The following is a 16,290-nucleotide window of genomic DNA, read 5'->3' as shown; positions in this document are numbered from 1 at the left end:
GTGTGTTTTCTTTTTTTTGTGTGCATTTGGTGGAATTGTATTTGTGTGCTTCCCGTGTGCCGCGAATAAATGTGCTTTTGTGTTGAACTGTTTCCCGCCTCGCTTCGTCATTCCTTCATTGAATCCTCATCTTGCTTCACGTAAAGGGTTGGTAGTGGGCTGAATACGCCCGATAATTAATCGAACCGTCGAGGTCGACGATAACACCGCTCGGTTATTCTGATAGTACGGAACGGGTCGCTTAAGTGGCCCGTGTCCGAAGTCGACCTGCGGCGAGGTGCGATCGCCCGGTCTACCCTCCGCGTGGGTACTTAGGTAGGTCGAATTTGGCGAGCAACCCTATCCCACGCGGGGGCTGATTGGCTCGATCGCGGTGAGACCGAAAGGTCCACCCGTGACTGGTTCCCGGCGTTAGTCCGAGAGGGTCACGACTGGATTGTCCGTCCGGTGGGCGACGTGCCGCGATTCGAGTTACGTGGCCGTTCGCACGCCGGCGGGCGCGAAAACCGCAACAATATGTATATATGTATATATATATATATATATATATATATATATGTATATATATATATATATATGTATATATATATATGTATATATATATATATACATATATATATATATATATGTATATATGTATATATATATATATATATGTATATATATATATATATGTATATGTATATATATATATGTATATATATATATGTATATATATGTATATATATATATATGTATATATATATATATATATATATATATGTATATATATATATATGTATATATATATATATATATATATGTATATATATATATATATATATATATATATGTATATATATATATATATATATATATGTATATATATATATATATATATATATATGTATATATATATATATATATATATATATATATATATATATATATATATATATGTATATATATATATATATGTATATATATATATATATGTATATATGTATATATATATATATATGTATATATATATATATATATGTATATATATATATATATATATATATATATATATATATATATATATATATATATATATATGTATATATATATATATATATATATATATATATATATATGTATATATATATATATATGTATATGTATATATATATATATATATATATATATATGTATATATATATATTCACGTTAAAAGAAACCAGGACGCCCTCAAAGTTGATATGCGTTCAAAGTTGATATGATATGCGATATGCATTGGCCCACGTAGGAAATTAACATAATTTATCCTGTCTCAGGCGGTTCGCCACGCCCACTTGCCCACACCTTGCCGCGTGACGTCATCGATCGTCCGTGAGCTTGCACCATTGTTGCCGCGATTCTGGCGGCAACTCATGTCAGTCGGGTCACATTTGGAGGATTTAATGTGATGGTTTTTCATTGAGGCGGTGTAGCTGGCGGTGTAAAGCACCGTAAAAGGAAGTTTAAATGATTGCTTGGACAAATAAATTGGTGTAACATTTACATTACACGGAAATAAGACAAATCGACTTGGGATGCGAGCGTGACACCTGTGTACTCAGAATGGATCGCTAACTCACTTGTGTGTGAAACAGGAATATAAATCGGATCAACGAACAGCACACCGGATTTCCTATGTTCGCCATGGTTACGGCCACGGCTCTACGGTCCACGTATGGCATGTCCATGAGAGCTTTGACCGCTCGAATCGGCCCGTCCGCATCACACCGGGACCTGTGGCTCGGTCCGTCCCGCCTGGGAAAGAAAACGTCGATGTTGGAGAAGATGGCGAGGAGAACGAGGTACGGAGACGGTCCACGTCCGCCCTGACGAGCCGTCCGTGGCGAAGACGATCCGGTCTGAGTGCTCGATGCGTGTCACACGATGTGTGTGTGTTGTCCCATCTGTTGGAATGTTTTGTCCACTTTCCATCACCCGGCTCTCGGAGGTAAAGTGCACAGTAGTGTATCACCTAGCTTGGCCGTGGTCCCTCCTTATCAATCCTTCGTGTTTAAAACCTGTACACTACTGTATTACCGAGCTCGGCCGTGGTCCCTCCTTATCAATCCTTCGTTCGTGTTTAAAACCTGTACATTACTGTATTACCCAGCTTGGCCGTTGTCCCTCCTTATCAATCCTTCGTTCGTGTTTAAAACCTGTACACTACTGCATTACTTTGCTCGGCCGTGGTCCCTCCTTATCAATCCTTCGTGTTTAAAACCTGTACACTACTGTTACCTCGCTTGGCCGTGGTCCCTCCTTATCAATCCTTCGTGTTTAAAACCTGTACACTACTGTGTTACCGAGCTTGGCCGTCGTCCCTCCTTATCAATCCTTCGTGTTTAAAACCTGTACACGACTGTTACCTCGCTTGGCCGTGGTCCCTCCTTATCAATCCTTCGTGTTTAAAACCTCTACAGCAGTGTATTACCCAGCTCGGCCGTGGTCCCTCCTTATCAATCCTTCGTTCGTGTTTAAAACCTGTACATTACTGTATTACCCAGCTTGGCCGTTGTCCCTCCTTATCAATCCTTCGTTTGTGTTTAAAACCCTCCTCGTAACGAGTTTGAATGCGAATTCTCGTGAAAATCAGTTCATTCCCTTTGGAGGTAAAACCCAAACGCCATTGATCTCCTCATGTTGCCATTGACTGAACCCATTGTAACAATGTTGCACCGCATCTGAGGTACACTTCGTTTCCACCTGCTCGCTCGGGTCTTATCTATATATTACGTACACAAATGTGCCGAAAATTTCGGTGCCCCTTCCCTGGTCCGTCCCACGCACGTCCCTCCTCCCTTCCATCGACTCCAGTCTCCTCCCACACTCCCCTCACCTTTCTCTATCGTTTTAGCCCCTCCCCTGCATACCTAATAACTGTCTTACTGGATACCTGTGTTGTCGTCCGTCCGTCCGGATTTTCGTTTACACGATAACTCAAGAAACAAATTGTAGAATTTCATCAAACGTGGTAAAAAGGTAAAGCAAGACAGGGCAATTAAGTAATTAGATTTTGGGCCAGATGTGATAAAGGTTAAGGGTCAAAGGTCAAGGTCAAATCCTGAAATTTTACTGTTTACGCCCTAACTCAAGAAATATTGGACAGAATTTTATCAAACTTGGTACAAAGGTAAAGTTAGACATGGAAATTAACTTTTAGATTTTGGGCCAGATATGATAAAGGTCAAGGGTCAAATATGTCAATACTCAAGTGTTTGTGTGGGAGAGCAGAGGCATACCCATCGACTGCGCAGTTGAATTACTCGAGTTATTTATGATAAGATGTTATCGGCCTCTGGATCTTCAGTGTATGGTATGCAGCAAGCACCGTGTAACCTGTGGCTGCTCACCTGTGGTTTCTACCACCATCCCACCTGATGTGGAATGTTTTTGGGTTTTTTTGTTTTTTTTTCGACATTATAAGATATTGTTAAATTATTTGGTGCTTTGTGATATATCTTCGTCACTGGTTGTGTTGCAGGAACAAGTTTCTTTTTGATGTGAAGTTTCCATTGGTGAGTTGTAAGTGCTGTTCCGTAGTTGTTAATGTGGGTGGAGGTACCCCGCCCACTGCAGCAACTTGGAGATCCAAAGGATCGACGGGAGACCTTGTTTTAAAGGTTCGAACTTGCATATCTAATATCCATTATAAAATGCTTGCTGGAGCGGTGACCCGTTATTCCCATCCGTGACCGTCTCCAGGAAGTCGTGCCCAGAGCCAGAGGACTAATCGGCCATGGTTGTTGTCCCAGCGATCACGAGCTGCCTCGTCGCTTGCGCATCCTCAATGCCATCCTACTGCAATCTGTCTCCGACCTGCTCACCACCCCTGAAGTGAGCCAGGAGCTGTATGACCTGCAGCTCAACATCGATGCTGTAAGTCGCACACCTTCAACACTGAGACCTGGTGGTTGTAGACTTGACTCAAAACCTTTTGTTCATCTCTGGTTGACCCTGAATTGACTGTGGACACCCTCTGGACACTTTAAACCTGCCTCCCCCGTCACCATCACCGGTGTTTATAAACTTTATTTGTCTAAGCCGGAGCATGTAAAGGTTGCGTTGTGATTTAAAAACATCAGTGTGCACCGCCTGTGAATTATCTTCCTTAAGTTGTCAATCAAATGGCAGGGTCTGGTTGTTCCTCGCTGAGTGTGATACCCTCATTCTGTTTGTACAGCGACCCCATTTATCGATCGATTCTCCTGCCGTGGATCGACAATGCTTTGATAGCCATACTTTGTCCTGTATCCGACCTTTTAACGATGGCTGTGCTTTCATTCAGGTACCGTGCTCCACACAGAGTGTCTGTTCTGTCGAGGCAGTTTCTTGGCTCGGATTACAATCCTGGATGGGTCGCCTCTCCGACACAGGATGTTGGGGCAGGAATTTGAAATTTGTTCAGGATGCCGGCGATAGCTCGCCTACTTTTCGCCAAGGACACTGTGGGATCTGTAACGTCCAACAACTAATGCTGGCTGACGGGATGCCCGGCTTAACGTCCATTCTTGGGATGGCACAAGCGTTGATAAATCGTCCTGCCTGTGAAACAGCGGGATGGCAGTTTATAGCTGGGTCAGGATTCGAACGCAGATGAGACTGCTCAGATGAGTATGCGTACCTATCGGTGATCTTGCCTGTCCATCTTCATTCAGCAGGATGGTTATTTTTATTTCATTTTATTTTTAGTGTACCCTTGTTTTTTTGGTGCTCGACTGTGTCGCTGGTTTGATCCACCCTCCATGTTTAATCGGTTACATTTATACTCTTTTGCAGGTGAGACTGTCTGCGGATTTTTCTGTGTGCCACCTCTACTGGCATGGCCAGGGCAATCAGGATGAGGATGCACATATTGAAAGCGTTTTGCAATTGAATTCTGGGCGTCTACGGTGAGCAGTAACCGTGTGCGCATCGCTGTGCCATCACAGCCCCGTGTCAAACCTGTCTGACTATCTTATCCGTCTCTGTCTGACCCACTTCCATACTTGTTTGTTATCCTCTGCATCCCACACTGGCAGTTATACCAAACTCTCAAGCTGTGTACACATCTTTAGCCATTCCACAGGAAGCTGTTTTATACGACACCGTGGGTTGGCAGGTTGGCGTCCGATAGGGGAGGGGGTGGATTTCTCCATAAAAATGCCAACTAACTGGATTGAAAAGCACTGCCAGGGTACCAAGGATGCTCCAGGAAATGACGTATTCAAACGTCAATGGCTGCTTTGTCCGAGATCAAGGCCTGTGTTGTCTGGAGTCTCCGTTTGCATAAACATGTCTGAATTGTATCTTCCATGAACCTTATAAACCACAGCAAAACGATGCCGTACAGCTCTGCTTTTGCTGGTGCTTTTAACGACCCATTCATCCACCATTGCCACGATGTGCCTCATTGTTTTACCGAAACAAGAGTTTGGCTAACTTCATTGGACCTGACACGCCAACTCCTTCCACTCTTGCAGTCAGCACGTAACTCCCAATGATACCCTATCATCCTCTCTTCCAAGCATCTTGGGGCCAATTATAATCGTCGTGTACGTGAAATCACTCGCCTGCTCGAGTAAACCTTTTTTCCTCTCTGCAGATGGTTCTACATTATGCTCGCCAGCAACATCCCGATGACCGAACAGCAGCAGCTGCTTCCCTCTGTTCTGAAAATGATCAGATATGCTTCTGACGCGTGGAATATGCTATTCAATCTGGGGCAATCTCCCATTCACACCCCATTGCTCTGTAAGAATGAGATAACCACTTACCGACTTCCTTCATCAGCCAATGAAAAGGTTCAATCTTGTGAACTTCTGAGCCTCACCTTCAGCTGAGAGCTGGGCAGAGCTGGTCTCCAAAGCCAGACACAGACTCTGCATTCAGCAATGTGCCAAGTCTGAACCTCTCGTGACACACAAGGCCTTTATCTGTAGCTTAATGGAGTACAGTTGAGAGTGCAATCGAGGGTGATGAAAGAGTGATTATTGACAGAAGGCAAAAAGGCAATGAACCGACAGTGGAGCTTCAGTTTGACACAGCAAGGAACGGAACAAAGAAACAGGAATAGAGCAGAGAGGGCAGGAAACGGTAACATGTAACCTCAATGGCTTGGTTAAGTATGGCTATTGGGAGCATAAAAGATTATAGGTTGTGATGGGGGATGACTTGAGGTGGTGGTAGATCGTGAAATTTAACCGTCTCCAGAAAGCAGTTCCACAAACAGGAGAAAAGCGTGGAGGTGTTAATCCAGCCTGGATTTTGGGAGCTAACAAGGGGAGGGCTACTGTGACGGCGTGCGAGTCCTGGAGGAGCTGGTGAGGGTCGGATGGTTTCCAGAGCAAACGAGGATAGCTAGATTGCCCGTTGTCAGCGTTGTATTTCAAATTTGGGAATCATTAGTTGCTTTTTCGCCACCTTAGGTGGATGGAGGTTATGTTTTCACCCCTGTCTGTTTGTCTGTCTGTGAGCACAGCATCTCAAAAAGTTATGGACGGATTCAGATGAAGTCGGGGGTGTGACAAGGAAGAATTGATTCGGTTTTGGTGAAGATCTGGATACGAGAATTATTTTTTTTTTAATGAGATTCTTCACCATTGAGAGATGTGGGTGGGAAAAAAAACTATACACAGTACAGCAAAATATTTCAAAATGTTGTGGACGGATGATGACGAGACTTTGTGGACGAGTTGGACGAGCCGATTTGATTTTGGTTGAAGTCTGGTTACAGATCTGGCCTATCAGTGGGATACAAAATGTAAACTGTCGGCCTCGCGGACGTACATGTGCTCTACCCAGTGCCGTTCTTGTTTTATTTCTGTATTTTTAAACATTCGATACATAGTGATCCACACATGTTGATGTCGTTGTGTTAAGATCGTTCCCTCTCCCTCTTACGCAAATTGGTTCCTCATTGCCCTCCCCTCTTACCCCATGTCCCCACCGAGTTATTTATTTCCCTGAGAAACCCATAAGTAGGTAGCTCAAGCGCAAACGGTTTCCAAAAGGATCTGTAGAATGTTTTTTTTTTAATATTTAATCGATTCATAATACGAGATTCACTTCAGTAGCTTTACAGATGGTCTCCATGTACCAGGAGGCATATCCATATCTTGAGACTATACTTGTTTAGTTTAATCCCCTGTATTTATATATATATATATATATATATATATTTTTTTTTTAACCTTCAACCTTTTTTAATAAACCTTTTTCAAGTATATTAGTTGGTCGTGTGTGTTATTTGTCCCCTTTCAATTTCATTGGAGGGGACTTTTCTTTTCTTTTTCTGTTTTTTTCGCCCCATACCCTTTAACATATTCAACTGAAACTTGGTACATGGCTTTATTATGATAAGTTACAGAACAAGTTCAAGTTTCAGGTGGTTTCATCACTTCTTCAGTTGTGTCCTTTAGAACTTGGAAAATATCACATCGGTTGGGGACACATACAGTATTGCAAAGCACTTCCTTCTCTTGCTCTGTTTGTCTGTTTGTTTGTTATTTGCGAAAATCGAAGATTTTTTTTTTTCCAAGTATGTTGGTTGCGTGCGTTTGGCTGTCTTTTTTTATTATTTTTATTTTTTGTTTGTCACTGCAGGTCACATTTTAAACCGACCTTCACGAAACTCCACCACATGGTAGATTCGTCATAAAGGAAGAAGCCTTTTGTTTTTGAGGTCGAAAGGTCAACATAGGCCAAAGGTCAACAAATTTGTCAAATTTATAAAATCCTCAATTTTCATCCGATTGACATGAAATCTGAAGAGGATTTATATGTCAGGTCACTGAATTCAACGACCAATAAAAAAACCAATGTCACCCGCAGGGTGACCCGTATCTTTCCAAAAGGTGACCACATGTGACTTCTTTAAGGTCACACTGAGGTGAACAGAGCTGCAATCCACCAGGAGCGACTCCTTGAGGAATATCTGCCTACGAGAGATTCCGATGAGAATCGTTCTACAGAGTAACCATGAAAAATATGCTTTTGCCTCATAACGTCACCAAATGACATCATAATGTCTCAAGCTTGACATATCTAGAAAGCACTCATTGAGGTGTTCAATTTGAGGTACTACACGATATGGTTCCTAAAATTTGAAAATTTGACCTTGGGGTCAAATATGTTTGACCTCAGGCGCTAACCATGAAGGTCAAGGCCAATCGCCACCAAAAATTAATCAGCTGAGCACCAGGCCATGAACTATATTCCCATGAAGTTTGAAGACTATCCGATCAAAATTACTCAAAAAATAAGGGTTTCGTCGACTCCCCTGATTTGCGACAAAGTGACCTTGACCTTCAAAATTTTATGCGCTGAAAGGGACCTCTATAGGCCTCTGTTATGCGAAGTTACAAAAATTTCCAATGATAACTGTGCTCTGCAGAATTATTTTATCCGTGATTACAGACAGACAAACAAACAAAAAAAAACATACAAGCTGACCAACATGTCTTGCAAAAACTTCGTTTTGGCAAGATAAAAAATAATAAAGAAGATTGACCATTTTTAAATGTGGTTTTGGAGACTAATGTTAAAATTCATTTTTACTGCAAGAAGAACAAACAAATTGGTGCTTCAAGAAATGAGACCACCGTGTAGTGCACATTAGAAGGGCTGATGCTGAAACAGAAACTGTCATGCTTTGGTTGGACATTTCATGCGTGCAGAAAACAAACATCTCGACAAATCGACCATGCTCGGTGTGGTTGAGTGAAGACGAGGAAGAGGCAGACCTTGCACGCACTGGATTGATGGAGTAAAGGATGCATCCAAGATCTCTGCTGGAGCTTCAGGAAGCATCGCAGGATCGGGATGTTTGGATAAATCTGATGATGAATGTCACCAGAAGTCGGCCACGACTTGACGGAACTAGATAACTAGTTCCTAGATGTTGTGATAACTGGCTAATTGTTTTTTTTTTTTTTAAACCATTTTTGAAACTTTTTTGTTGTTATGCTTGATTATGTTATGTTATACAACATCCTGAGTCCATGCTGATATTGTTGCTGAGAGAAGGTTCTAATTTGGTTCTAATTCCACAGGTACCTTCTGCAGACTTATCATGTTATGGGGAAGATTCCTCCTCTCGTCTTTTTGAAGGATAAGAAGTACGCTGCTACAACAGAGGTACGAACATGTGGGGGTACAGACCCTCTGTTGAGAGTATGGGCTCAACCTCCAGCAACAACACCGACCACATTTGCCAATTATTTAATCTGTTTTAAGCCCAATAACACATGTCTGGGACTTGTGAGTCTTCGAATGACACACGGTCGACCTCGTTCACCTTTTCGTACCCGTGTACATGGCACCCACTCTTTCTCTCCTTTTGTTGTTGTTTTTTTTTTTTTTCAATTGTAAATTTCCCTTCTTTTGTCCATGTTGTGATTGTTCTGTCGATTGGGAACCACATTCACTGGACATTGCTTTGTTTTTACAAATTAAGAACTAATTGTACTTTTAAAGGAACGACGTTTTTGCTCTGTTGTTATTTACCAATTTCTCTCCCTCCTCCCCCTCCTCTCCCCCACCCCACAAACCACGGCCATACCATCATGTTAAATGGCACAACTGTGCAGGTTGAACACTGGCTTTCGATCATTAAGACAGAGCTGGACAATGTCGAGACTCCAGAGATATCTTCGGAAGTAATGGACCAGAAGGATAGAATGTGGTCTGAGAAGGAAGGAAAATGGATTTCCATGCCTTCCTTGACCGATCACCGAGATCGACGCGCTCCGTCTTGGTTGGGTATCGACCGCCAGGCCTTGCTTCAGCAGATTGCGGACACCAAGCGCAAGGGGGAATGGGGGATAGCTCCGGATCGACCGGTGCGGCGACGGAGGAGCGGGAGGCTGGAAAGAAAGCAGGCGAAGCAGCAGCGCATTGAAGATGAGCACGTGGTGTGGCTTGCAAAGGGGCATCGGGAGGAAGAGGAAGAGGGCGAGGAGACGGCAATTCATGAATGGAAAGATTTGGAAAATGATGGGAAGTACGATGGGGAAAACGACAGTGATGTGCATGAAAGAGCACCTTGGGAAAGGTGACACCTTGGAAAGGGACACTGTCATTTGTGCATTCCATGGAGATGGTCACAGCAAAAATGTCCGTGCATCCTTTTGGGGCCTGTTTGTGACTGATATTAAAGGATTGTGTGGGTGAAGGACACTACCCTGGCAATTGTGAATCCGTGTCGTTGGCGATGACCCTTTAATGTAGTGATGATGTATACCCCGGTTAACAAAAAGACTTTAATGTAGTGATGATGTATACCCTGGTTAACAAAAAGACTTTAATGTAGTGATGATGTATACCCCGGTTAAAATAGGTGTACCATATCCCTGTGTCGTAAGAGGCGACCAGGGTTGCTTCAGGAAGGGCATCCGGCGTAAAACGTGTGCCAAATCACGATGCGGATCATACGGGAGCAGCCGAAAGAAGAAGAAGAAGAAGATTAAAGGATTGTGTGGACTGTGGACCCTTCAATGAATATTCTCAAAAGGGCCGTGTACATGTTATGTCAAAATGGTAGAATTTTTAAACTCTCACCTCCTCTTCTCTCTCTGTTTATTGATTGATTGCTCTTTGACCTGGCTCTGCTTGAGTATATATGTAAATGGCCCAACAGTCGCTGTTATTGCCAGCACCCCTGGCCAAGCCCAAATTCCTGTTTTAACCTACAGGGGGCATCGAAAGATTGGAAGAACTGAAGCAATCCCCCAGCACGTGCTGCATATGAACGAACGAAAAGTTGATGCTCGTTCATTGCCGATATGCATCGTCAGCGGTGTTTCTTTTGGATCTTTCTCGGCCGAGTTCCATTGATTTCTTGATTTCTTTGGATGCTGCCTGTGGCTGAATCATTTTCTGGGGGTGCGGCTGTGCCGGTGATGCAGTGCCCTCTGTTACCAGCACACTGGTACTTGGAAGGATTTTGCCGATCTTGGAAGGAGGACAGGCTTGGTCAACCCACCCAAGACAAGGGCTTGAACTCAAGACCCTAACATCTAAAGCCAGCCACTTTGAGGGTTAAGCCAACACCATGCTTTTCCATTGACTGGTTAATTGTGTGGTTTATTTTATTTGTCAACTATTACAAAACTGCAATGGCACGTGGTGCAGTGCGTACCGCTGTCAGGCTTAATCTGTGTGCAGTCGGATTGATCAAATTCCAATATTCTGGTGGAAGTTCACTTGTATATCCATGAGCACCATATTAGCGTGTTTGGGTGTGCGTCTCCGAGCCTTGTCCTCGAGCAGCACACATTGCTAACCTTCAATGGTGTGTGTGTGTGTGTGTGTGTGTGTGTGTGTGTGTGTGTGTGTGTGTGTGTGTGTGTTAGTTGTTCAGGTATCATAAATCTTAATAGTGGTTCTGAAGTACCATACCCTTTACGAATTTGAAATTTGTTCCTGGTGCCGGCGATAGCTTGCCTTCTCTTTGCGAAAGGTACCGTGGACTGACTCGTTTATAGACAGGACACCCGGCTTAACGGCCGTGCTGGGGACACAATGCCCGGCTTGCGAAGTACAAATTACTAATTGTTGGGTCAGAAATCGAACCCAGACCCGACAGCTCAACGGTAACTTTACAACTTCTGTACCGTCATGTCAAGACTGTACGAAGCCAGGAATCATTTCATGATGCAACACACTCACCACTTCAAAATGGATCCTTTATGTGAAGTGAAAATAAAACTGATTAAAGCTCCAAAAGGCTGTCTCTAACTTTTACGACACGCTAACCCCTTAAGCTTGACGTTGTTGAACACACCCTCACCCTCACCCTCAACCTCACCCTCACCTTCCCCTGCACAAAGTTATTACTTCTCGATATTTTAATGGTATTTGACCACTGAACTCATTAAAAACCCAGACAAGAGTAAAATAAATCAAATCGGGAATTGTTTTTTCTGCAATTTGTAATTTTACAAACGAGTTCAGTCCTGTGGTTTCACATCGTTCGGTGGTGTCATGTTATATATTATTTATTTATCTGTTGCTTGCGGTGTCACCGTGAAGATTTTCTTTTTCAAATCTGGACAACTCATGGACCCTCTCTGTATTGTGTTTTAGGGACGAGTGATATTGGTGAGGTTGTTGTGGCGGTGTAATATGGTGGTGCGGTCATAGTGGAATTGTAATGATGATGTAATATGGTGGTGAGGTTGTAGTGATGTAATATGGTGGTGAGATTGTAGTGATGACGTAATATGGTGGTGTGGTTTTGGTGGCGGTGTAATATTGTGGTGTGGTTTTAGTGGTGGTGTATTATGGTGGTGCGGTCGCAGTGGCGGTGTAATATGGTGGTGAGTTTGTAGTGATGATGTAATATGGTGGAGGGGTTTTAGTGATTATGTAATATGGTGCTGAGGTCGTAGTGATGATGTATTATGGTGGTGTGGATGTGATGATGTAATATGGTGGTGTGGTTGTAGTGATATAATATGGTCGTGAGGTTGTAGTGGTGATGTCGTGATGATGTAATATGGTGGTGTGGTCGTAGTGATGGTGTAATATAGTGGTGAGGTTGTAGTGATGTAATATGGTGGTAAGGTTGTAGTGATGTAATATGGTGGTGAGGTCGTAGTGATGATGTAATATGGTGGTGTGGTTGTGATGATGTAATATGGTGGTGTGGTTGTAGTGATATAATATGGTGGTGAGTTTGTAGTGATGATGTAATATGGTGGTGGGGTTTTAGTGATAATGTAATATGGTGCTGAGGTCGTAGTGATGATGTAATATGGTGGTGTGGTTGTGATGATGTAATATGGTGGTGTGGTTGTAGTGATATAATATGGTGGTGAGGTTGTAGTGGTGATGTCGTGATGATGTAATATGGTGGTGTGGTCGTAGTGATGGTGTAATATAGTGGTGAGGTTGTAGTGATGTAATATGGTGGTGAGGTTGTAGTGATGTAATATGGTGGTGAGGTTGTAGTGAAACAAGTGCTGCTGTTGCTGCATTGAAGAGGAAATTGAAAGCCTAAGTCAGGTTAGTGAACACTGTGTACTTGAACTCACTTATTGATTGTATAATACAATACAAATGCTGATTTTCGAACCTATATGCCATACGTACATGTACATTATTGCTCATATCTCAGAAACTATTGGAGTGCCCATCACAGAATTTATGTGGAAGCTTCTTGACATCATAAGGTACCTCTGGGATAAATTTGAAGGATACATTTTTTGGGGATTCACGATTGAAGTTTATATTTTGTGATAACTTTTTGTGGTTGGAGGTAGGAAAATGTTGCCCAGACAAATCCATAGGGCATGAAAATACCTTTAAAATGACACCAAAACCAGCTCTCTAGGTGTTATACGTTTAGAGATATGACCATTTGAATTCGCGACGTCGTGCTAATTAGTCCAAAGTTCGTTAGTCTGTATCTCACTAATTAAGAGGCTGTTAGCAAAAATATTTGAGTTCTTGCCGTTTTTCATGGGTCCCAATTGGTTCCCAAAGTTTTACAAAAATCTGAGAGATGACGGCAGATTCTTTGATGATTTGACATGGAATGACCCGAGTGATGATGTAATATGGTGGTGAGGTTGTGATGGTGTATTATGGTGGTGAGGTTGTAGTGATGTATTATGGTGGTGAGGTTGTAGTGATGTATTATGGTGGTGAGGTTGTAGTGATGGTGTATTATGTTTGTGAGGTTGTAATGATGGTGTATTATGGTGGTGAGGTTGTAGTGATGTAATATGGTGGTGAGGTTGTAGTGATGTAATATGGTGGTGAGGTTGTAGTGATGTAATATGGTGGTGAGGTTGTAGTGGTGATGTAATATGGTGGTGAGGTTATAGTGATGTAAGATGGTGGTGAGGTTGTAGTGATGATGTAATATGGTGGTGTGGTTTTAGTGGCAGTGTAATATTGTGGTGTGGTTTTAGTGGTGAATTATGGTGGTGTGGTTTCAGTGGCAGTGTAATATGGTGGTGAGGTTGTAGTGATGATGTAATATGGTGGTGGGGTTTTAGTGATGTAATATGGTGGTGAGGTTGTAGTGATGGTGTATTATGGTGGTGAGGTTGTAGTAATGCTGTATTATGGTGGTGAGGTTGTAGTGGTGGTGTATTATGACGGTGAGGTTATCGTGATGTAATATGGTGGTGAGGTTGTAGTGATGTAATATGGTGGTGAGGTTGAAGTGATGATGTAATATGGTGATTAGGTTATAGTGATGCAAGATGGTGGTGAGGTTGTAGTGATGATGTAATATGGTGGTGTGGTTTTAGTGGCGGTGTAATATTGTGGTGCGGTTTTAGTGGTGAATTATGGTGGTGTGGTTTCAGTGGCAGTGTAATATGGTGGTGAGGTTGTAGTGATGATGTAATATGGTGGTGGGGTTTTAGTGGTGTAATATGGTGGTGAGGTTGTCGTGATGTAATATGGTGGTGAGGTTGTAGTGATTATGTAATATGGTGGTGTGATCATAGTGATGTAATATGCTGGTGAGGTTGTAGTGATTATGTAATATGGTGGTGTGATCATAGTGATGTAAGATGGTGGTGAGGTTGTAGTGATGTAATATGGTGGTGTGGTTGTAGTGATGTAATATGGTGGTGTGGTTGTAGTGATGATGCAATATGGTGGTGAGGTAGTTGTGATGATATAATATGGCGGTGAGGTTGTTGTGATGATATAATATGGTGGTGAGGTTGCAGTGATGATGTAATATGGTGGTGAGGTTGTAGTGATGTAATATGGTGGTGAGGTTGTCGTGATGATGTAATATGGTGGTGAGGTTGTCGTGATGATGTAATATGGTGGTGAGGTTGTAGTGATGTAATATGGTGGTGAGGTCGTAGTGATGATATAATATGGTGGTGAGGTCGTAGTGATGATATAATATGGTGATGAGGTCGTAGTGATGTAATATCATGGTGTGGTTTTAGTGGCGGTGTAATATGGTGGTGAGGTTGTAGGGATGATGTAATATGTTGGTGAGGTTGTCGTGATGTAATATGGTGGTGAGGTTGTTGTGATGACGTAATATGGGGGTGAGGTTGTATTGATTTAATATGGTGGTGTGGTTTTGGTGGCGGTGTAATATTGTGGTGCGGTTTTAGTGGTGGTGTATTATGGTGGTGCGGTCGCAGTGGCGGTGTAATTTGGTAGTGAGGTTGTAGTGATGTAATATGGTGGTGAGGTTGTAGTGATGTAATATGGTGGTGAGGTTGTAGTTATGTAATATGATGGTGAGGTTGTAGTGATGATGCAACATGGTGGTGAGGTTGTCATGATGTAATCTGGTGGTGAGGTTGTCATGATGATGTAATCTGGTGGTGAGGTTGTAGTGATGTAATATGGTGGTGAGGTTGCAGTGATGGAATATGGTGGTGAGGTTGCAGTGATGATGTAATATGGTGGTGAGGTTGCAGTGATGATGTAATATGGTGGTGAGGTTGCAGTGATGATGTAATATGGTGGTGAGGTTGCAGTGATGATGTAATGTGGTGAGGTTGCAGTGATGTAGTAATATGGTGGTGAGGTTGTAGTGATGTAATATGGTGGTGAGGTTGTAGTGATGTAATATGGTGGTGAGGTTGTAGTGATGTAATATGGTGGTGAGGTTGTAGTGATGTAATATGGTGGTGAGGTTGTAGTGATGTAATATGGTGGTGAGGTTGTAGTGATGTAATATGGTGGTGAGGTTGTAGTGATGATGTAATATGGTGGTGAGGTTGTAGTGATGATGTAATATGGTGGTGCGGTTTTAGTGGCGGTGTAATATGGTGGTGAGGTTGTAGGGATGATGTAAGATGGTGGTGAGGTTGTAGTGATGACGTAATATGGTGGTGTGGTATTAGTCGCGGTGTAATATGGTGCGGTTTTAGTGGCGGTGTAATATGGTGCGGTTTTCGTGGCGGTGTAATATGATGGTGTGGTTTTAGTGGCGGTGTGATATGGTGGTGTGGTTTTAGTGGCGGTGTGATATGGTGGTGTGGTTTTAGTGGTGGTGTGATATGGTGGTGTGGTTTTAGTGGTGGTGTGGTTTTAGTGGAGGTGTAATTTGGTGGTGAGGTTGCAGTGATGACGTAATATGGTGGTGCGGCCTTCGTGGTGGTGGAATATGGTGGTGAGGTTGTAGTGATGATGTAATATGGTGGTGAGGTTGTCGTGATGACGTAATATGGTGGTGCGGTATTAGTCGCGGTGTAATATGGTGCGGTTTTTGTGGGGGTGTAATGTGGTGCGGTTTTAGTGGTGGTGTGGTTTTAGTGGCGGTGTAATATGGTGTGGTTTTCGTGGCAGTGTAATGTG

At 42.7% G+C, this 16,290-nt stretch overlaps 2 protein-coding genes across 3 annotated transcripts in view; one reads left to right on the top strand and one right to left on the bottom strand.

Moving 5' to 3' along the window:
- LOC147023968 (uncharacterized) overlaps window positions 1-1,845 on the bottom strand; it is a 25,319-nt gene extending 23,474 nt beyond the window's left edge. Inside the window, exon 1 of the mRNA XM_085890046.1 lies at window positions 1,602-1,845. Coding sequence (XP_085746172.1) covers window positions 1,602-1,709 — 108 coding nt within the window. The 5' untranslated portion in view covers window positions 1,710-1,845. The remainder of the gene's footprint in view (window positions 1-1,601) is intronic.
- A 143-nt stretch (window positions 1,846-1,988) lies between these two features.
- On the top strand, window positions 1,989-11,724 carry LOC147023967 (uncharacterized). Of its 2 annotated transcripts, none has more exons than XM_085890059.1 (6): window positions 1,989-2,630; window positions 3,503-3,536; window positions 3,724-3,897; window positions 4,798-4,910; window positions 9,051-9,135; window positions 9,588-11,724. In XM_085890059.1, the coding sequence occupies exons 5-6, from the start codon at window positions 9,076-9,078 to the stop codon at window positions 10,053-10,055; spliced, it is 528 nt and encodes a 175-aa protein (XP_085746185.1). In that variant the 5' UTR covers window positions 1,989-2,630; window positions 3,503-3,536; window positions 3,724-3,897; window positions 4,798-4,910; window positions 9,051-9,075; the 3' UTR covers window positions 10,056-11,724. The 2 variants fall into 2 exon arrangements, with proteins under 2 accessions (XP_085746185.1, XP_085746183.1); XM_085890057.1 differs by having other exon boundaries at window positions 1,989-2,707.
- Window positions 11,725-16,290: the final 4,566 nt, after the last annotated feature.

This window comes from Eptatretus burgeri, chromosome 7, assembly GCF_056783735.1.
Source record: "Eptatretus burgeri isolate ZD-2024b chromosome 7, Ebu_testis_v1, whole genome shotgun sequence".
NCBI classification, from domain to species: Eukaryota; Metazoa; Chordata; class Myxini; order Myxiniformes; family Myxinidae; genus Eptatretus; species Eptatretus burgeri.
The sequence above is the reverse complement of the archived record's forward strand: the minus strand, read 5'-3'. Positions and strand labels throughout refer to the sequence as shown.

Coding starts and splice junctions, on each gene's coding strand:
- LOC147023967 (XM_085890059.1), top strand. CDS start 9,076: ATGGGGAAGATTCCTCCTCTCGTCTTTTTGAAGGATAAGAAGTACGCT. Junction 9,136..9,587: donor AGTACGCTGCTACAACAGAG/GTACGAACATGT, acceptor ACAACTGTGCAG/GTTGAACACTGGCTTTCGAT.